Below are 22764 nucleotides of genomic sequence, written 5' to 3' on the forward strand. Positions count from 1 at the left end.
AATGGCAGCAGATGTTATACCTCAGTCCTTGAATTTTGGCTAAGAAAGAATTCAGTGCCAAGACTCAAATACAAGCAAAAGTTTATTTAGAAAGTCACAGAGGTAGAAGTGAGCTCCTTGGGCTCAGGAAACAAGCTATAGAAGCAAAAGAAGGGCCTGTGGACCTTAGGAGGAAGAAAGCAAAGGTATGTGCCTTGAGTGTGGGTGTGACAGAGAGAGAGAAAGGGAGAGAAGGAACAGAACATTGGGGAAGAAAGGGGGTAGAGAAAGGCATGCTGGGTTGTTGTTTTTTTAATCCTCACCCAAGGATGTTTTTTTCCCCCACTGATTTTCAGAGAGAGTGGGGGGGGGGGGGGGAACATCGATGTGAGAGAGACACATTGATTGGTTGCCTCCCACACGCCCTGACTGCCCTTGACCTGAATCGAACCCACAACCCCTCCCACAGCCCTTCAGTGCACAGGCCCAGGCTCTAACAACTGAGCCTCCCAGGGCCAGGGCCATGCTGGGTTCTTCATCTGAAGGGTTTTAAAGGCAGGGATTTTAGGGGAAGTCTCAGGGGATGATCTCAACAGAATATACTGGGAATGGGGGTGTCATTAGTCATTGCAGCTGATCCTGATATTAGCCATGGTGGCACCTGTTAGATGGGCCAGGTACAGAAACCCAGCATGACTCACCAGGGCAGGAAGCCCCGGATGCCTAGCAAGAGGCATACTGGAAAAATAAGAACCTTGTCCCCAGGTCAATCTATCCTCCCCTAGCATATTAACTGGTTCTGCAGTTTAGACCCCCTGAGTGTTTCCTCCCTGAAGATAACACTTAGGCCTCAGTTGTATTTCAGTTCCAGGCCCAAATAAGCAGCGAAACCAGACAAGTGGTACCTGTTGTTGCCTTAGGACCAGATACATTCACTAATGACCCTCTGTCCTGGCACTGACCAATCAGTGGAGACCATGACCTGAAAGAGCACACCTGGAAAGCTGATGAATATTCTATTGAGACCTCCCTTAAGATTCCAGCTTTTGAAAGAGATAAATACCCTCAGGACAAAAGACCCATCTCCATCCCTCCAGGGGGAACCCATGAGACTTGCAACCAGGGGAGCAATGGGCAGCAGCAGCTCATCCCAGGCTTACCCCCTGAACCTGTCTCCAAGGCCCCCTTCTCTCTCTCTCTCTCTCTCTCTGACTTCTCAGTGATCCAGAGCAGCCCAGTCTAGGTTCTCCTGTTGCTCCCTCTGTTCTCTTCCCTGTTTATATTTTGCTGCTGTCATGGACCCAATACCTTTAACTCAGTGCTATGTAGCCCTGTTCCTTGGATGTCCCCATTCCCTTTTAATACATTTAATTTTTCTTTATTCACCCATCTGAGATGGCTATTTAGCCTGCCCACACACCACCACCATGTTAACCTTTCAGCACCCCTCTTGGCCTTGCTGCTTTTCTGGGCCTGGAGCTGAAACAACTGAAGCCTGGATGTTATCTCTAGTATGGCCAAAACTCTCTCTCTGTGGTCAACAGACCCAAGGCTTTGTTCCTAAGATTATTTGATGATGGTCAGAACGTCATTGTCCTGAGGTCTTAATGCTTAAGGGAGTGATCGTGCAAGGGCTTGTTTGGGAGTTCTCTGGCCCCTTTGTTCCCCCTGTAAGGGAGTCTACCGTGAGACTAGTGACATGCCAGGGGAGGGTCTGAACCACATGACCAGTGATATGAAAGATCAGGAGGTCTAAAAGGCATGACTAGAGATATGCTAGGGGAGGAAAGGTCACTCTGAGGGCAGGGTAAAGGCCCCACCCTACAATTGTCCATATTAGACTTTCTGCCCTGGTGACCTGTGCCTGGCCTATCCTACTCTGCTCATGCCTGTCTGTCTACTATAGCAGTATAAGTTTGAAATGCTGTTGCAGAAAATAGAAAAAGTAGCAGTGACGGAGACAGAAGATTTTCAGGGCAGCATCGAGGGCCCAGCCAAGATGAGAGACCCATGATTTTACCAGTGGCCAAATCACACTGATACCTGATTGTTAGGGTTGAGAGTTTTGCCCACTGGATGTAATAGAAGATAAAAGAGACAGGTTGTTGAGTGTACTGGCTAGAATGTGAGATGATGGCCCACCACATCTAGGGCAGGAGGGAAGGAAGTGAAGGTGGGAGAGAATTCACAATAGAGAGGAGATGGGAGGTTCCTAGTGCCAGAACCTGGAGATGGTTCACCACTAGGACTTCGGGGATAAAAAGATCTCAGAGTTCCACATCTAGCTGACCTGTGATAAATAAAGCAAAGTTATGTTTAAAAATGGGACACAAGAGTAGAAAACTAACAGTGGTTGTCTCTTCAGAGCGGGGGACAAACGTAGGGTACCAAAGATAATTTATTATTTTATTGTAAACACTCTGTACTATTTGAATTTTTTCAACTTTCTAAATTAAACACACGAACTTTTCAGTGAACCCTAAAAGAGCAAGTTCACATGAAAGCAGGGAGATGAGGGAGCTGCGGAGATAGGAGGCAGTGGTCATGGAATGGGGCCCTGGAGGACTATCTGATCCCACCCTGCCAATATTTCCATGGGAGGAAATGGGAGCCTGAGACTCGCTCAGCTTGGCACCAGCAGAACCAGAACCAGAACCAACCTTTTCTGATTTTCCAGCTCTGTGCTCTGTTTTCCAGGCTGCTTCCTGAGCACTTGAGGCTTCAGAATTTCCTGCTGTCCCCGCTGGGCTTACTGTGAATGTGCCCATGAGATTGCTGGCTGTTTCCTGTCCTGTGCCTCCCACACCTTGGGTGCATCTTTGTGCAGCCTGTGTGGGTGTGTGCCGAGGTGACTGGCCTGTCCCCTGACTTTTTTCTGCTCTCTTCAGAGCAGCAAGTTGGAGGTGGAAAACCACAGTGATAACCTATTTACATTCTTTTAAGTGGCCAGTGCCCCTCCTGTTTTGTCAGCTCTCACATCACCACTTCCCCCAGATTTTCCCCCTCAGCTTGTTTAAGCAGCAGCCCAAACCCAGATGAGTCACTGAGTGCATTTAGGACAGGGATTCTTTACCATGAGATTGGTGGCAGGGGTGGAGGGATGAGCCCTTAATTTAGGGGCATTGTTCTAGGGGGGAAATTCTTTCATTTTCATTAGATCTTCAAAGGAATCTGTGACCCTCCCTCTAAAAGACTATGGATTTAGAGAGTAGAGTGCAGGTATGTTTTAGAAAAATAAGATATAATAGCAACAGCTACAAAAATTAGTTGTTTTCTTCTCTTCCAGGTAATAATTCAAATAAACCTGGTGTTTGTACAGCCTTTCTTGTCACTGGGACAGTGACCATGGCAGTTGCATATGTATTAGTTGTGATTTCTCCTCAATTTGGTAGAGTGAGGTCCAGATGATTAACACCAAAGCTCAGGACTTTTACCCTCTTTTGGATGGCTGCCTAGATAAATATGCAGATGAGCTCTCCACATAGTGATATTGAGGCTTTGTGATATGTGACTAGGTACAAGGAGGTACGGGATGAAGGCATAGTTTAAGGAGGGATGTTCTTTTATAGTTTCTTCACCCCCACCTCTCAGTTAAAACCTCCTTTGAGAGTGGCCCCTGCCCTGAAAGCCTCATTGTCCTTCTGTGTTCATAGGGATGAGTTTTTAGGATTTAGAATGGAGTTGTGAGTTGGCCTGGCCCAGAGCAGCCTCAAATTCCTTTTTCCCTTCAGGGTTTAGGTAGGTATTAGAGTGAGAATACAGGGTATTGCCTGGGAGGGAAAAGAATCTGTTTGTTCAGGATGGTTGGAAAGACCTCTTATTGTTCCTTTTTTCAAATCTCTTTTTTAAAAATTATTATTGATTTCATAGGAAGGGAGAGGGAAAGAGAGACAGAAACATCAATGATGAGAGTCATTGATTGGCTGCCTTCTGCATGCCCTCTACTGGGGATTGAGCCTGCAACCCGGGCATGTGTCCTGACTGGGAATCGAACCTCGATCTCCTGGATCATAGGTTGATTCCCAACCTCTAAGCCATGCTGGCTGCACCTTATTGTTCATTCTTGGCAGACCTGAGAGCTGAGATGTGTCCAGGTGGTCATGCTCAGGAGGGGTGCGCAGGCTTCCTTGAAATGGTTCAATGTTTTTGGGTTCCTTATGCCTAGAGACAGATAACATTTGGGATTCTGAGAGCTGAGATGTGTCCAGGTGGTCATGCTCAGGAGGGGTGCGCAGGCTTCCTTGAAATGGTTCAATGTTTTTGGGTTCCTTATGCCTAGAGACAGATAACATTTGGGATTCTGAGAGCTGAGATGTGTCCAGGTGGTCATGCTCAGGAGGGGTGCGCAGGCTTCCTTGAAATGGTTCAATGTTTTTGGGTTCCTTATGCCTAGAGACAGATAACATTTGGGATTCCAATTTGGTTCTGGACTCTCTCTCCCTGCCTTCTGCTAGGCCATTCTGTCCCTGACTTTGTAGTCCCACAGGAAGTCATGGATGTTGTGGTACCAGTGGGAACACATGTGGCTCCAGAAAGGGGAGAGGGGAGGGAGGCTCAGGTTTGGGACAGTGCAATCACAACCACCCTGAAGGTCACAGAGAAGAACCAGTAGGAGGGTGGGAAGAGGCAGCATTGGTATTTTGGCTTTTTTTCAGCATGTACTGTGATCTGTAAGACTATATGAGATAGTATGTTGGCTCAGACTTGGTGGCTTTCCACTGTTGGGAGAATTCTACCTTGGATAGAGAACCTGTTTAAGAAGAGGGAAGGAAGCAGAATGGGCTGATGATCATGTGCCTTTGCTGGGACACCAGCCGGATCATCTCAGGCCTTCTTTGCACAGGCAATCCCCCTGTCATCTTCTTCATCTGCTCACATTAGCTCTCATCTAGAAAGCCTTCATCTAGAGCCCTCAAGAGCAGTGCTACTTCACGTGCCAGTCTGCAACGAAATGGGAAGCATACACACCAGAATATAAAACTGTTCCCGTCATCAAGACCTTGATATGAAAAAAATCTTAGAACTAAACCGTGTTTATTCCGACATAATTGATTTACATTGTGGCATCATATAAGCTTCCTGTCTGGTGACCAACCAGTAAAACAGTTTACAAATCAGCAGCTAATCCACAGATCACACTTTGAGCGGTAATGCTCCAGAGCTGCCTCTAATTTCAAAGCAGTTGGTGAGGCCTTGGAATTGTGTGCTTGGACTGTACCAAGCCAGAAATATTCAGTCCTGGTTACAAAGGACTGACACTAGATCATTCATACATGGCCAGGGCGGGTCAAAACCAAAATGAAAAAGTTGAACAGATGAGTAGGCAGTGCATGTGCCAAGGGTGCATGCCTTTTCCTTCCTTCTCTCTTGCCACAGGCAGGTGAACTGAAGGGACTAGAGCTAGGGACCCTCCTGTAGGGCTTTGGTTTTGCCTGTTGATTCTTATGGCAGGTCAGCCACATTAACTTTACACTGCCCTTGCAGGAAAACAGCATACATTGGAGGAAAAGCATTCACTGGTTATCCTTGTGGTCACTCCCGGATGTGACCAGCTTCCTTCTTTGGAGTCAGTGGAGAATTGTAAGTACCACCCTGTTCCCGTTCGAGAAAAACAAGCACTTGTCTGGAGCTATAGCTCTAGATGGCCTGGCCTAAGTCACTGATGCCAGGCCTGAAACCCTCCATAACTGTGGGGACCAAGGGCCACTAAGTGCCAAGGGCCGTAGAAAGTGAGTTTTCTCCTGTGCCCTCTAACCATTATCTGCAGGCTGACTGTGGACTGCCACACTGGCTATTCACTGAGTCCCACAGAACACCTGCCTTCAGGACTGAGCATAATTCTTTTGCCACTTTAGGAGGAATGTGTATATACTTTTGCTGATTTTCTCTAAGAGTTCCTACGTAGGGAAGAGGAGGAGTTTTTGGTCATTTGAACTGAGATGAGGTCAAGTCCTGTGACTGCCTCCTATCTTCCCTGATCAGCAGCATTTGGGCACTTCTCAGCCTCCAAAGTGAAATTCAAGTCTTGGCTTCTTCCTCACATTCTTGGATGAGGTAGCTGAAGCCTGGGGACAAAGGGGAAGGAGGGTGGTTACAAAGGCTTTGTGAACATTGGAACTTGAACTCACCCCTCTGAGCATCACTGTTCCCTTTGCCAGTAGAAGACTTCATACTTCAGCTAAAGGCTGATGAGAATTCATGTTTCTTGGAGGAGAAACTGACCCACAGTGCAGGTGGTTTATAGAGGACTCTGCTCCAGCCTGACCCTCCTCATGTGTCATCTAGGGTCTGCAGAGCCCCTAGGTGACCACCTCCCACTCTGGCCCCAGGCCTGGCCTACCTGCCATTGCCCTGCTCTGGAGATGCCTCCTCTTTGAAAGAAAGAAAAAAGTGATCTTGCTGTTGCTTTTTAATCCAAGGATTTTTACAGAACATGTGATACATAATCTGAGAGTAGAAATCTTTAACATGGGGTCATTTCTGTCGTTCCAGACACCCTGACCATAAACAATGAGCAGTGTTTCCTCCTTTCTGAGACCGTCTGGGGAGCTCTGCGAGGTAACAAGGTGGGGCTGAAGCTGGGAGAGAGACTGAACGGTGATATGGAACAGTTGGCATTGGTGGGGTGGGAGGACAGGGCTGGGAGACCAGCAATTGCCCACATTTTAGTAAGCTTTATTTGTAGAGAGCAAGTAAAGTGTTTCCCCATCCCCCTGAAAGGAGTATTCTCCTTACAGCTTTCCCTAGAAGTTGACAGGTTTTACCTGTGCAGTGGCAGCAGCTCCCCTGGGTGGTGCCCTGGGGAACAGTGGGAGACCCTGCAGGCTGCTGTTCAGGGTGCCAGTGGGAGACAGGTAGCTAAGGAGAAGGGCGACTCTGCCACAAACACTGCCTTTCCAGCTCTCTCTAAAGATACACAATTGGCCAGGTTTTAGAAAAAGGCAAAGTATATCAAAGAAATAGATAAATCTCAAAAAATGCCCTTCCTCCTGGTTTACTGAAAAGAAATTTGGTCCCTAGGTACAGACTTAGCCAAGCACCTCTACTGCTTTCGGTAAAACATCTGCTAGTAAAGGATGAGAGACCTTCTCACAGGATTCCAAATCGGGGCTTGGTTTGCCCTTTCTCTCCCCTCACCTATGTTTTGGAGAAACAGCGTGTCAACTCCCCTTTCTGCCCTCTTGTACCTTTTGTGCAAGTGCCAATGATTACTTTGGTTGAATAGGGGAAATCTGGGACTCCAGAGCACTGGGCATCAGAGTCAAAGCGGAGCAAAGACAAACAGTATTTTAGGAGTCTGCCTCAGATTAGGTGCTGAGTGACCAAGGATTGATTCCCTCATTCTGAAAATCTGAGACTCTGGGATTCCTTCGTGGAGCTTCTGGATTTTTAGAAGTGGGCTCCACGTGTTGAAAACATACCATGCTGTGGACTCAACATGCCTGCCCTTGGGCCTAGCTGGAATCTAGGAGTCTGTGTCTTGCGGACTGGGACAGTCCTTCTGGGGCAGCAGCTGCCTGCTATACCTCAGATCCATATAGCTGGGTCTCTTCTCAAGCTCTGAAGAGGAAAAGGGGATGATTCTTTGTAGGTCCAGCTGTGGACCCAGGCATCTTGGAAACTGAAGATTATGATCGCTTTTCACAATTCAATCCGGGAGAAGTGCAGGTACAGCAAACTGAGGACTCTTTTTCTCAGCTCCCTTAGCTCCTATGAGTATTATCCTTAGAAAGCCTTAACCCCTTGCAGGCTCATTGTCCCTGCACCTGTCCTTACAAGCACACATCTTCTTAATATTCTTATGAGTTCACACCTTTGGCAATACAGGTAAGAGGTGTATGGGTTTTGAGGGTTAATGTTTTTCTAGAAGGGGCACTAAAACCCCTTACACTTGGACCTTCCGAAATAAAATATAGTAAAAATTGATACCGGCTTCCTAATATCCCCCTTTTGTAGTGTTGAGAATCATCAAACCTACATTACACCCACTTTCACTGTGTGCCCAGACAACATCCTCTGCCATACTGTGTACCTCCCAGATGCATGTGCCTTTTCCCAACCTCCCTAAGTTTTTATTCTGCCTTTCTACTTCCCTGTAGGTCTGGAGACTTTCAGCCAGCTTGTTTGGAGATCTCCTGAGGGAACAGTGAGTGTGGTCCTCAAAAAAGGGGCCCCTTTTAAATCTTGGGTTTGCTCCTATCTTTCAGAGTCCTGGAAATATCTTATTTTGCTTTAAGACAGTCCTAGTGGCTTGAGATGGCCTCAGCAAGAGTATACAGGGTGGAAACTGGTTTGGTAGATTTAGCCTGTTTGGAATCACTGTAATTTATTTATTTATTCATTCATTCATTCATTCATTCATTCAATTTTTATTGATTTTAGAGAGAGAAAGGGAGAGGGAGAGAGAGAGAAACATTAATGATGAGAGAGTCATTGATCGGCTGCCTCTTGCACGCCCCTGACTGGGGATCGAGCCCGCAGCCGGGGCATGTGCCCTGACCGGAAATCGAACTGTGATCTTCTGGATCCTAGGTCAATGTTCAACCGCTGAGCCACGCCCAGCTGGGCTGGAATCACTGTAATTTAGTGCCAGTCATTATTTAGTAATGACCTTGAGACCACACTATTTTAAAGAAAACAACATATTAATGGTCAGTGAAAATGCAGAATCTGTAGGCTGAGTGGTGTGTGAGACAGCTGCATTTGGTTATCCTGGGACAGTTGCTCTCTGGACAGGTTCCTGCTTATGGTCATTGGGGTAGAGGTATGGGGCATTTGGGTAGACACTTACCCTGCTAAACAGTCACAGAGTGGCTTCTCAGGGATCTCGGGAGACTTTTCCTCATCCCCCACCCCACCCTCATGGTGAGTTCCCTTTGAATCCTGACATGTTCATTGTTTGGTCCACACAGTTCTTTATCAACAAGACGGAGATTGAAGACTTTCCCCGCTTCCCTCACCGCGGCTTGTTGTTGGATACATCTCGGCATTACCTCCCATTGCCTAGCATCCTGGACACTCTGGTACCCAGGCCTTAATACCTTCTTCGTGGTGATGGGTCGGGATAGCCCAAGTGCCATATTCCTAAAGAGTTAGAGAGAGTATAAGTAACTATGAGCTCCTAGGAAAAATGTAAAGGGTGATCTGCTCTAAAGCTCAAAAACATAACAAGAGGGATTTAAATCTACCTCACCAACCACTGTGGACCAGGGATGCAGGGGGTGGTTTTGGGACCAGCAGAGCTAACTTTAGTTTGGTTAGGACAAGGTCGTAGGAAAGAGATGTTCCAAAGCCTAAACTGGGGACGTGCCTCACTGTCTTGAGTTTGATGCACAGTCATGCCTGATGGTTGCTGATCCAACTTGGATGTCTGTCTTTTCCTTTGCTCCTCTGCTGGAAACAAAGGAGTGGAGACATCCATCAGTCTTGACTTCTGAGATTTATGGGTTATGGGGCTACTAGATTCACAATAGATCTCGTGGTTTGGATGAATACTAGTCAGATTACCCAAAACAAATGGCAGGAGGAAGTGTTAGTCTTCAGGGTACTTGGGAGCTTTTGGAAGACTCCAGGAGACCACATAGCTGTAAACCTCCTCTCAGTGTGGCTACAACTCATTTCAAAAAGAGAAGGCACTGCTCTGTGAGCCATCTTTGGATGTACCCTGGGGAAAGAAGTATGTTGGGTCTTCATCCCATGTCAGGCACTCCGTGATGGGAAGGTTTGATAGATCCTATTAACACTTGACAGGATGCTGGTCTGGGCTGGCTGAGGGTGTGTGGAGCAGCCTGGAAGTCTTCCCAGCTTCTCAACTTTGAGGCTGAGACTGGAAAATCTATGATGAGTTCATAGTACATGCTCTGACTTACAGAATGTCATGGCATACAATAAATTCAATGTGTTCCACTGGCATCTGGTCGACGACTCTTCCTTCCCATACAAGAGCTTCAGTTTTCCAGAGCTCACCAGAAAGGTATGTCTTGATTTCGCCCTGACCAAGTTTATGGGATGATGTTTGAGCCTATCTGTGGCACTGCGAGCAAGGACAATAGCTCTCCTCCTAACCAGCCAGTTTTAGGGATACACTTGACACAGGAAGAACACTGGATTTGGAGTCTGGAGACCTGAGTTCGGGTCCAAGCTTTGCCATTAATTTTCTCTGTGACCTCCAGGAGATAATCTCTCCTGGTCTCATTTTCTTTTTATTTGTTTGTTTATAGTCTGTCAGGTGGGCATAATACCTACCTTGTTTGCCTCACTGGTGGTGTGATACACAGATAAGACAATATATGTGACAGCTTGTGGGGAATTATGCATACGTTTTGTAAAGATAGTCCCTGATATCAAAGGGCTGTGGGTAGATTTTTCTGATATCCAGGGAGTCCTGGAGGCATTTTTAGTATGCTCTAATCTGTAAGCCTTCAGGAAATGAGAGCCTTAGGGGTGTCTTGTGCCTTTCAGGGGTCCTACAACCCTGCCACCCACATCTACACAGCAGAGGATGTGAAGAAGGTGATTGAATATGCACGGCTTCGGGGTATCCGTGTGTTGGCAGAATTTGACACTCCTGGCCACACTCTGTCCTGGGGACGAGGTAAGAATATGGGGTGGAGGAAGCCTACTGATCCTCCTCTCCTTGGGGCTTTCAGTTGTTAGTGCTTGGATGTGGCATGCCATGTCATTGGTCCCTGGAAGAATTTTTCTGTCAACCTCTTCCACCTGGGAATTTAGATAGGCAGAACTTACTTTGGGCGAAGGAGGCCACTTCTTACTATTAAAATATGGGCAAATTCTTCTCACACATTCTTATCTTAATGATGCCCTTGCAGGCTGTTGTGCCCTAGAGTGGAAGAAAGACTTTGCCAATTTGGCTAAATTGGCGCTCTGCTTTTCTGCCTAAAGGCAGTATGAGAGCAGCCTTTGGGAGCGAGGGTGACCCTACTGGAAACAGTGTGTCAAGGCAAGAGTGTGTGCTGACAGTTGTCTGACTATATAGCCTACCTTCTGACGGTCTGTAATTGTGGATATAGTAGTATTTCTTTGATTGTGACTAAACACTCATGGTTACCAGTGTCTTTGAGCCTCTGAGTGTTTCTACCTGTGTGAGTATAGTGTTTATGAATATGATTGTCTTAACTTAGTGTGACTTAATGCCCTTATGTATATGGCTGGGCCTGGGAGTCTGTATTTGTGATACTTGTGTGGGGTTCTCTACTGGCTTAGGTGTCCCTGGATTATTGACTCCTTGCTACTCTGGGTCTCAACCCTCTGGTACCTTTGGACCAGTGAATCCCATTCTCAACAGTACCTATGAGTTCATGAGCACATTCTTCTTGGAGGTCAGCTCTGTCTTCCCGGATTTTTATCTTCACCTTGGAGGAGATGAGGTGGATTTCACCTGCTGGTATGAGTCCTTTGATCTTCCCATCCCAGCCTGATGAATTGCTTGCTCAGAATAGGCAATAGGCCCTGCCCGGCTACCTATCTCAGGTGTTGCTCAGGGACTAACCTCTGAGACAGCAATTCTGTCTCAATCTAGATGGCTTAGGTCTTGCGCCTTTCCTCTCTCCAGCTCTCTCCAGAGAGGCCCTGTCTGATTTTGGCAGGGCTGTAAATGTGAAACTCTCCCTTCCTCTTGTCATATCCTTGAGATATTTATGGGAAAACCAGCTCTAGGCACAGAATTGTCTTGTTAAAATCCAGGATAGGGAAAAATAATTTATGCTTTTGAAGGCTTGAAATAGTCTGGTTGAAGAGTCAAGACACAGATGAATTTGAGACTAAGAGATGACAGTGAAAGTTACAAATCCCCAGATCTACTTAGCTCAAAAGAGGCTGAGGGGCTTCTCTGAGAAGTGGGCACTAGAGCTGGATCTGGGAAAGTAGTTTGGCTTTTTCAAGAGATGGAAGAGGAGGAAAATATTCCAGGAGAAAATGTGAGCAAAATACAGACATCGTGAGGCAAGGGAGTGGCAGCAACTCTTGTATCCAACTGGAATAGAGAATAAATAAGGGGACATCTGTAATATTTTGAACAATTTTTAAAAAGCCAAGATTAAAAACAAAACAAAACAAAAAGAGCAAGAATAAATAGTAAGGGAAAAACAGAATATGCCCAGGGTAGGGGTTAGAGAGGGAAGTCAGAATCCATTGTGCCAGAGCCTCAGAGCCACATGTCACAGTCCAGGGAGAGCAATATGTGTTCTCTTAGAAAGTTTGAACTTAAAGTTCTTCAGGTCCAGGCTCAAACTTTCTCAGCCTGTGTCAGTGGCCTCCTTTATACAGCTTTGTTCAGCCATACCTTCCATATTTAGGGTCTCTGAGATCCTTAGTTGATTGTTATTTCAAGTGAAAAAGGAAATTGTGGGAGGCCAGGTGACTAATCCCCAAGCTTTGAAAGGCTATTAGGATGTTGAAAGAATTAATCCTCATTTTCTCTTGGGATTTAGGAGGTCCAACCCAGACATCCAGGAGTTTATGAAGAAGAAAGGCTTTGGTAATGACTTTAAACAGCTGGAGTCCTTCTACATCGAAACGTGAGAAAGAAAGGAGGGTGGGCAAGGTCCCTTGGGTCACCTCGAATGGGGTGACCATACCAGGGCCAGGCCCTGCTTGACCACTCTCTGAGTCCCTTGTCCTATAGTTTCAGATTTGGAGTGGTCTGTTCCAAAGTGGGGAAGACACTGCTTGATTAGGAATGGGCCCCTAGTTAGGCTCAACCCCTGAAACACTGGCACTAACAGCCTAGAGCCTGTCTGAGCTGAGTAGATACTTCTTTTACTCTCCAGGCTGCTCAACATCGTCTCCGCCTATGGCAAGGGCTACGTGGTGTGGCAGGAGGTGTTTGATAATGAAGTAAAGGTGAGCCAGGGGCAGAGGGAGAAGGAACCACCTTCAGTGCCTCCCTCTGGTCTCCCAGCCCTTCCCTGCCTCTGCATGGACTGATCCTCCTGATTTGGGTTAAGCTTTAATGTTTAGAGCATGAGGAGCCATCTCTTCTTTCCCCTCTAGAAAGGTTGCAGAGATCTGGGTGTGGGTTTTGGGCCTCTGTCTATCTTCCCTCGCTACAGATTGATCAATAGTTATTTCTGCTCCTGGATTACTTGGGATTCCTGAGACTGGCATAATGGTTTGGGTTTTTCTTCCTGAGTCATAGACTAGGGTCTTACAGGTCTATGGAAGCAGGGTTTCCTTCTCCTTCATTGTTGATCAATAAGATCCCAGCCTCCTGCCACATGCAGGGGCTCTGCAGGAACCTTGTCCATCCTCAGAAACATCTGGAGACTCTTGGACATGGTTACTCCAATGAGTGTGCTGGGCCTCATTGCTTGCCTCCCTTAGCTCATAGCCAGTATTACTATCTCAGTGTGGAGAAAGACAGGGGATGAAACGGCGGGAAACTCCTATGACTTATGGGATCCTTGACCTCTGCACTGGGCCAGGAGCTCAGTGGATCAGAGTCACAGCAAAGTGTTTTTCCGCTAGAAGCAGAGGAGGAGGTACATGTCCCTTGGCTTGGGCTGCCTATATAATAATGTCCAGGAATCTCCTCAGCTACGTGCCATTACCGCCATTTGACCCTTGTGACAGGTTCAGCCAGACACAATCATCCAGGTATGGCGAGAAGAAGCACCAGTAAGCTATTGGAAGGAGCTGGCGCTGATCACCAACGCCGGCTTTCGGGCTCTGCTCTCTGCCCCCTGGTACCTGAACCGCATAAATTATGGCCCTGACTGGGAGGACTTTTATATGGTGGATCCCCTATCATTTGAAGGTAAAAGCAGGGTGCTTACCTTACTGATCAGAGGAGGCTGGACTGGGGTCCGGGGTGGAAGGCAGAAGGGTCTAGGCTGGGTATTTCAGGTTAGAAAATGAAACAACCTACCTGAGGAGGAGGTGGTTGAAAGGGAACCTTAGAGTTGTGTGTTGTTGCTTATTTCCTCTCAGGTGGTCCTGAGCAGAAGGCTCTGGTGATTGGTGGAGAGGCCTGTATGTGGGGAGAGTATGTAGACAGCACAAACCTGGTCCCCAGGCTCTGGTAAGGGTTTTCTGAGGACATGGAGGTTGAGTTTGTGGTCATAGGGTTTCCCTTACAGATTCAGTCCCATCCAGACACCCCAGACTAGCACCCTCCTTTCAGGCATGAGAGGGAAGGGGCATTGCAATGATCTTCGGCTTGTGTGTAATATCCACCCCTCACCTGACTTCCACCTGTGCTTCTCCAACAGCCTATTAGGTATGTAGGACAGAGATAGAGATAATGAGGCCTGGAGAGCACAGATGATTTGCTCAGGATCCAACATGGAAGTCCATGATTCCTATAGGGACTTCCCTAGACTGCCTCCTCAGCAGCCTCACCAGGCCTGGGTGGGTATGGAGTTGACATTTTCACAACACCTGCCGTTGCCACACTGTCAGTAACAGTTCAGGATGCCTTTAAGACTTGCTTTGGTTCCCGTGTCTGTGGGAGGGAAGAGTGGGATCACTTTCCACATTTAATGAAGATGGAGATGAGTGTTGAGGTCACTGGGAATCCTTCAGCCAGGTTGTCACTCTGAGTAAGGTGCTGGTCGCATCCCTGGGCCCTGAGCCTAAACTAGAAGCAGTAGCCTGTGGGTGTCCACCACCTTGCAGGGAATCCAGGGAAACCTGGTGCATGCCTCCTTTCCTGCAGGCCCAGAGCAGGGGCTGTTGCCGAGAGGCTGTGGAGCAACAAGCTGGTGACTGACCTGGACTTTGCTTTTAAACGTTTGGCACACTTCCGCTGTGAGCTGCTGAGGTAAGCAGGCTGTGGGGCCTTCCCAAGGAGGTGGGCAGGTCAAGGGCATGGCACCCCTTACTGACAAGAAAAGAACACTTAATAATAGCTAACACTTAAAGAGGCTTAACCCTTTACAGGCATTATTTCATTGAATCTTCACCACAACCCCATATGGTATAGTTTTATCCTCATTTTAGAGAAAGGCAACCGAGGCATAGAGAGATTAAGTAACTTGCCCAAAGTCACTTAGAATCAGGATTTGAACCAGGCCCACTTTAGAGTCTACTCAGCCATGCTTTTATGGGCTCTTTTAAGGGATCCCTTTGCCCCTGTTGCAGATAAGACTATATAAGATGGTCATTTCCCTGATTGATTCATTGACTAGGTCTTAAAGATCTGAGGGATACTGTCTAGTGCAGAGCAGAACCCCAGGCTGAGTGCCAAGCATGGTGGGATCTAAACCTCAACTGTCTGTAATTCACTGGGTCACTCTGAGCTAGCTCCCTCTCTCTCTAAGCACATTGCTTATTTGGATAATGAGGGAGGCATGCCTAGAGGTGAGGCTGAAAACTAAGGACAGATTTTCATGCCCCCATGGTTTGCATAGCATCTCAGTCCCCTACCACCAGCGCATTCGCAGCATTTTAGAGCCCTTAAAGGGGGCTCAATGGACCAATAGTACTGGGTACTCCTCAAGCATCTACCCCTTTTCTAAAGGAACTGAGTATTTGGGGCTGGGGTACAGAGACAGGCAGGTTAGAATAGAGAGGTGCTGCCCTGACCAGGTAACTCAGTTGGTTAGAGCGTCGTTCCAGTATGCCAAGGTTGTGGGTTCTATCCCCAGTCAGAGCACATATAAGAATCAACCTATGAATTCATAAGTAAGTGGAACAAGAAGTCGATGTTTCTCTCTCTCTTTCTCTCTCTCTCTCTCCCCACTCTAATGAGTAAAAAAAAATTTTAATAAAATAAATTTTAAAAGAAATAGAGAGGTGCTCCCCAAAGGCCAAGGGAGGGAGAGGCAGGAGTGGGTAGAGGTGGGAAAAGTTGGGGAGGGAAGGAGGATAGCTGCAATTATGTCAACATTAAAATTTTTTAATAAAAAAGCTCAGTACCTAACAAAACATTGCTACTAAATTAATATTAATTCACATCCCTTTGAAAATCAGTAGCCTCTTTAGACCACAACAGAGTGCACATTAGTTCACGTTATTATAGCAAAAGCATGTATACATTTTAGATTCTAGAGATGGAACAGATTATTGAAAAATGAAATGTTTGACTAAAACTACTAACCCTCACAGAGTAATTAAATAGTCTTTAATTTTTTTGGAAAAAAAATAATAATGAAAATAAAATAAATTTGCCCTGGCCGGTTTGGCGCAGTGGTTAGAGCATTGGCTCTTGGACTGAAGGGTCCCGCGTTCAATTCCAGCCAAGGGCATGTACCTCAGTTGCAGGCTCAACCCCTGGCCCCAGTCGGGGCGTGTGCGGGAGGCAACCCATCAATGTGTGTCTCTCACATCAATGTTTTTCTCTCCCTCTCTCTCTCTTCCTTCCACTCTAACTGAAAAGCAGTGGACAAATATCCTCGGGTGAGGATTAAAAAATAAAATTTTAAAAGAAATAGGGAGGTGCTCCCCAAAGTTCCTGGGTGTCCCTGTATCAGAATCACCTGGAGCACCTGTTTAGAATGTAGATTCTTGCCAACACTTAGCCCCACCCCAAGTGAGAATCTCTGGAAGTGAGCCTCTGAGTAATATTGGTATAAAGTGACAGTTTGTGGCATACTGAAATGCGGGAAAGGAAGACTTGATTGTGGTAAAGGTGTTGCTGGGGCCCAAGCTTGACTCCCTTCTGCGTGGCTCATCTCCCTTTGTTTCTACATGTCCTTTTGCAGGCGAGGTGTCCAGGCCCAGCCCCTCAGTGTAGGCTACTGTGAACAGGAGTTTGAACAAACCTGAGCGAGCAACCCCAGGAACCGAGGAGGGTGCTGGCCCTAGAAGAATGGTGGTGGGACCAGGCTCCCACTGCATCCTGGCCAGGGGTCAGAGCCCTTTGCCCACATGCCACTGTGCCTGGAGAGAAAGGGGCTGGGGCTGGTGTCCAATAAAGAGTGATATGTCATTTTTCTACAATGTACATGGATTACCTGTGTAAAAAAATGCAAGTGGCCCTGGGGGGAAGGGGAGCTGCCAGGACTAGCGTATGCTCCTGAGAGTGTTGGGGCTCAGTAGAGTCCAGGCAGGTTGGGCTCAGTGTCTGTCCCTGGAGGGATCTTGTACGGTAAGAACTGAGGATGAAACCCTTGCCTTTGTGCAGTCCTGCCTCTCCAACACAGTCCAGATACATACCCCCATCCTCTAGTCATTTCTCTTCAAGTGGAGAGGTTACTTAGACCTCCAGGGCTTCTGTATACAAAGAAGACATTATAGAGGTTCAAAGAAATTCTGGGCAGTGGCAAGGGCTCCAGACCCAACCTGGTCACAGAATAGCCCTTGCTCCATGCATACTCGCATACTTCCCTCTCCTAGAGCTTTTCTTCTGCTGTGGATTGTTACTTCAATTTCATGCAACCATTATTTAAATGTTAAAAAACATATTATGGTCTTGGCACTGTGATAGGTGTTGAATATAAAGGACTTGGTCCCAAGAGGCCCCCAAAAGCCAGCAACTTCCATCCTCCCACCCATTTTCAGCCCAGTTACATGATTTCAGAGAATTGATGGCACAGCTGAGACCATGAGAAGAAAGCCCCTGGCGGTCCAGGAAGTGAGCATGTGCTTCTGAAGGAAGAGGGACTTTGCACAAGTGACCAGTTTTCCCTAGGAGGAAGTGGCTCTGGTGGACCCAGGCTGACCCCTGGTGGGTTCATGTTCAGAGGTGATAGTGCAGACCACAGGCTGGGGTGATAGTGGACAGCAACTGTTTTAGATAAGGATTTCTTTGACTATTTTTTAAGTTCTTTTACCTGGTCCCGGGATGGCAGGACAGTGGAAAGGTTCCCAGGCATTTCTTTCAGAAAATTTCCAGTCTGGTGGACTCAGAAGCTTTGGGAATGGAACTGAGTAAGATTTGGTCCTTAAAGAGCATCCTTCAGTCCCTCAATCATTTTGGGGGGATCTTGTTGGAGGTATACTAACCCTGCCTTCTTGCACTGTTTCTGTAGGGAGAAGGTGGGTACCTTTTACCTACAGAACCCTCTTGGGGATGGAGTTTTCACACAGCCCAGAGTAGCCATGCCCAGGGCTCTGGCCTAGAGAAACACCATGTGTGCACACCAGAGGAGCGAGCCCCCTTTACCACCATTACCCAGAGAATCCTGTGGGGTGGTCCCAGGCAAGGACCCTGCAGGAGTGCTGCTATACTTCACTTGCCCCTGCTTCCTTCTTGATCATAACTTTAACATTGCTATTGTTTGGGATAAAAGTAAATTAAAAGATCAGCCTTTAAGTCATAAGTCTCAAGTCAGTGATGGAACAGACCATGAAAACATTTGTGTTAAAGCAGTAAGGTTCTATGACTTCTTATTCCTGTTGTAAACATTTTTCTTTAATATTATTATTTTTATAATTTTAAAAAAATCAGTGTAGCCTGATCAAGACCTTCAATGGTGGGATGTGCTATTTCCAGCCTTCACCTCTGCTCCTGTGGGCCCAATGATCATGAGGGCATTTACCTGAAGATCATCAGACCTCAAAACTACTGACCAAAACAACCGCCCATTCTGTCCCAGTGCTTCCCCACCTCAGCTCCCTTCACCTGGGCTGTGGATTTAGTGCCCCACCCTGCCCAGGGCCACACTACACCAGCCTACCTGTGTTCTCTGGGCACCACCAGGGGGTGGAGAATTGCCCAGACTTATTTCCTGGTTCCAGTCATCTTAGGGCACAAAGGAGTCTGCCCCTCTCTCCTGTGAATCTCCTCAGGATGCAAAGCAAGCCTACTAGGAATACAATTAAAGGAGTGAATGGAGGCTGGGAAGACATCCAGCCCCACTCAGTAGGAGTTGAGGCCACGTGCCAGGTACCTGTTCTTTCTTGGAATCTCATGTTTTTAGGTGCATCTCAATGGACTAGCACACACATGTATGGCAGAGGACTTGGGCAGAAGTGCTCCACAACAGTAGAGATGGAGTCAGCAAGGGTGTGATGAAAATGGAATGATACTGGGAAGGGGTGAAAAAAGGATGATGTGGGTATAGACTGAATTTATGTAAATGTAGACATACACACCTGTTGGCAACGTTAGCGTGCTAAAATGTAGATTTTTGTAATTTTTGTCAATTTCATTTGTGAAGTTAATCAATATAGGCCATGATAATTGTGTATCATATACCTTTTTTCCCACTACAAAAGTAGGAATTGGATGATTTGTCTATTTGAACCATTCTGTATGGGTTTTTTTTGTAAATAAATAAGCTCAGAAAGTTGGAAAATTAGTGTCCTTTTATACTAACTTTTAATATATGTACAACATAAATCCATATTAACTAATTTCAGTGAAATGTTTACTTGATATATATATGTGTGTGTGTGGTATCTCAAAAAGTGTATACACACCCTTTGAAGTGTGTAAAAGGCAGTGTTTATTAAAATACATTTCATTTTCAAAATTGAACCATCAGCTGTTAAAGTGTGTATACATTTTTTGGGGACATCCTGACATTTTAAAAAATTCTTTTTGAAGCAGTCCTTGTGTGTTGTGTGTTCCTGCATTTTTCAACGAGATTTTTAAAATGAAAGTGTCACCCTGCTTGTGTGGCTCAGTTGGGCAGCATCTTGTACACCAAAAGGTTGCTGGTTCAATTCCCAGTCAGGGTACATACCCGGGTTGCAGGCTTGATCCCCGGTAGAGGGTGTGCAGGAGGCAGCTGATCGATATTTCTCTCTCCCTCACCCTCTCTAAAATTCAACTTGAAAATCTTTTTTTAAAATAAAAATAAAATGAAAATTTTCGTGAACCTTGCTTATTTTCATAGTAATCATTGTACTCTAACCACAGTCATGTATGTCTTCTCTACCACAGTACTTTTATTTTTAATGATGTCCAGTATTTCAAACATAAAAATGTGTAGAATAAAATAAACACAGTATAACCACCACCCAGCTTTATCATATCTTAATAATCATGTTTGCTTCAGATTTTTTTTAGATGAAACATTATTTATGTCCCCAGTCCCTTCCCCAAAATAACCACTTCCAAGAATTTATTTTAAATCTCATTTCCTCTGGCTACCTGATACTTAGCTGTGTTTTTTCTTCATTGTTAATAAATTCTTTATGGCTCACTTTATAGCAAATAAGGGGATGTTTTGGAAGCGACTCAAAAATTTGTGAGAGAAGACAGACCAGTTGGTAGGCAGCATGGGCTGGGAAATGGGGTGTGTCTGTGCTGTGTTGGTGTGCTGCTGAACATGAAAAGGGAGCATATATTGGAGGTATCTGTGTAACCTATTATGAAAAAGAAGATATTCAAACATGGAAATTCAGAGAAAGCTCTTACATAAGTCAGAAATTTAAATGATGATATTTGTGGAAATACATTCAGGGAAATGAAAGCACTTTGACCTTTTTATGTGCTTGCTGTTTCCTGCACTGTTATAAGCATTTTATTGGATGTTAACTTCATATATATACATACATATATATTTATGTCTTTATTGATTTCAGAGAGGAAGGGAGAGGGAGAGAGATAGAAACATCAATGATGAGAGAGTCATTGATCGGCTGCCTCCTGCATGCCCCCAACTGGGGCTGGAGCCCGAAACTCAGGTATGTGCCCTGACTGGGAATCTAACTGCGATCTCCCAGATCCTAGGTCGGATCCTAGGTCGATGCTCAACCGCTGAGCCACACCTGGCCGGGCAGACTTTAACTTCTTGTTAACAACTTTCATCTGCATCCCAACCAGTGAGATAAGCATCAGCATTTTATTGACTGTTAACTATGCTAGCCTGATAGCTCAGGGAAGGCCTGCATGGCGGCTTTGCAAACAGAAACCTAAAGTAACCACAAAGGATGGTCTGAAATTAAAACTTTTTTAACTAAAACAGTGTATGGTGGGTAGCCATTCCCTAGGCCAACATCTTCCCTGACAAATGTCAATCTTTAACTGAGCTTATTGTCTTTTTCATCTACGATAACATATCATTGGAATGTCAAAGTAACTTTCCTTTTTCTGAACCCCTCAAAAACATAGATACTGCTCTTCAGAGACCACAAATCCTCTTATTGTCATTGAATTCATTATTGACTGTTAACTATCCTATACCCACCTGTGTAAAAGAAGTATGTGTCTATCATTTTACTTTTTACCCAGTCCCAGAGTGTTCCCCTCTTTGTTTTATCTGGCCTCCCTAATCTATCACCAATGGGTTTCATGTAACCCACATAAAACCTCTTTTGATTGTAATGTATAAAATAAGGTAAAACTGCCCTTCCCTAAAGCCTTATCTCAATCCTTTGAGATTGTGCATCCCTACAATTGTTGACATTTTGGCTCAAATAAACTCACAAATATTCTTCACAGGTTTAAATGTTTCTTATGTTGACAAAGTTCACCTAGTTAAATACTCAGAAACCTAAGCATATACGTTCTTTTTTACAGGCAAAAGGAAAGAAACCATTATTTGTACAGTTGGTCCTGGAAAATATATGAAGTTTGTATGATGCTGTCTTTTAAATGCCGTCTTTTAAAGGTTAAATTCTGCCCTATACCTCACTAGGCCATCACCCACTGCCTTACTCTGCACCAGACATCTTGCTTTTAGGCACCGCACTCAGACATGCAATGAAGCAAGAGTCTCAGCTATATCTGGGCTCGAGTCCATTTCCTCCCAAACCACTTCCTTATGTACGGTTTATTTTTCTCAGCACACAAATAGGCACAATCTCCCCTATATTTAAATAAATTAAAAACAGTCCTACTTTTTCTCAGTCAAGTTGCCTGAACAACTGCAAGTTTGTCCCCACTTCCCATCTAGTCCTCATGAAGGCACTCACTGAGGCCAACAATAACTGACATGTTGGGAAATCAAGGGACATTTCTCAAAAAATGTAAAATATTACTTGGCCTTTCCTTGTATTTTGAGACTTTGACCACTCCTTCAAAATTCTTTCTTCCCAGACTTCTGTGACATTCTTCCCTGAGTTTTCTCCTATATCTCTCATGATTCTCAACCTGCATCACTGACTCCTCCAGCAAACTCCCATCCCACAACCAATCATGTGCTTTTTCTTGTCTAGTTTTTATTCTGGGATGTAAAACTTTTAAATTAAAGTATAGTTGACATACAGTAGTATTAGTTTCAAGTGTATAACATAGATTTCACATTTCTACATCTTACAAAGTGATCACCACCAAAAGTCCCTTATCCATCTCTCACTGTACAGAATTATTGTGATATTATTGACTGTATGTCCTATGCTGTACTTTACATCCCTGTGACTTGATTTATGTTATGTTTGTACCTCTTAATTCCCTTCACCTTTTGCCCATACCCCCACCACCCAGCCCTCTGTCAGCTATCAGTTTTTCTGTATCAATGAATGGGTTTGTTTTGTTTGTTCATTTGCTTAGTTTTTTTAGATTCCACACATAAGTGAAATGATGAAGTATTTGTCTTTCTCCGACTTATTTCACTTAGCATAATACCCCCTAGGTCTGTGCTTTTACAGATGGCAAGAGTTCTTTTTCATGGCTGAGTAATATTCCTCTGTGTGTGTGTGTGTGTGTGTGTGTGTGTGTGTGTGTGTGTGTCCATTTCTTCTTTATCCATTCACCTATTGATGAATACGTAGGTTGCTTATTTATCTTGGCTATTGTAAATAATGCTGCAGTGAACACAGGGGTGCATATATCTTTTTAAATTAGTGTTTCATTTTCTTCAGATAGTGCCCAGAAGTGGAATTTCTGGGTCATTCATTGTCTCATGTTATAGCCTTTGTTTTAAAGTCTATTTTGTCTGATATACAGATTACTATCACAGCTTTTTTTTTTTTATTTCCATTTTCATGATATAT

At 45.3% G+C, this 22764-nt stretch overlaps 1 protein-coding gene across 1 annotated transcript in view; it reads left to right on the plus strand.

Annotated features, from left to right (window-relative positions):
* The window catches only part of HEXA (hexosaminidase subunit alpha), a 32526-nt gene extending 12833 nt beyond the window's left edge, over window positions 1-19693 (plus strand). Inside the window, exons 2-14 of the mRNA XM_016201438.2 lie at window positions 5464-5559; window positions 6472-6537; window positions 8079-8125; window positions 8892-9002; window positions 9851-9952; window positions 10441-10573; window positions 11203-11383; window positions 12429-12515; window positions 12768-12840; window positions 13570-13753; window positions 13927-14017; window positions 14654-14758; window positions 16641-19693. Coding sequence (XP_016056924.1) covers window positions 5464-5559; window positions 6472-6537; window positions 8079-8125; window positions 8892-9002; window positions 9851-9952; window positions 10441-10573; window positions 11203-11383; window positions 12429-12515; window positions 12768-12840; window positions 13570-13753; window positions 13927-14017; window positions 14654-14758; window positions 16641-16704 — 1340 coding nt within the window. The 3' untranslated portion in view covers window positions 16705-19693. The remainder of the gene's footprint in view (window positions 1-5463; window positions 5560-6471; window positions 6538-8078; window positions 8126-8891; window positions 9003-9850; window positions 9953-10440; window positions 10574-11202; window positions 11384-12428; window positions 12516-12767; window positions 12841-13569; window positions 13754-13926; window positions 14018-14653; window positions 14759-16640) is intronic.
* The last annotated feature ends 3071 nt before the right edge of the window (window positions 19694-22764 follow it).

The sequence above is a fragment of the Miniopterus natalensis genome, chromosome 1 (assembly GCF_054644295.1).
Source record: "Miniopterus natalensis isolate mMinNat1 chromosome 1, mMinNat1.hap1, whole genome shotgun sequence".
In the NCBI taxonomy this organism is placed as follows: Eukaryota; Metazoa; Chordata; class Mammalia; order Chiroptera; family Miniopteridae; genus Miniopterus; species Miniopterus natalensis.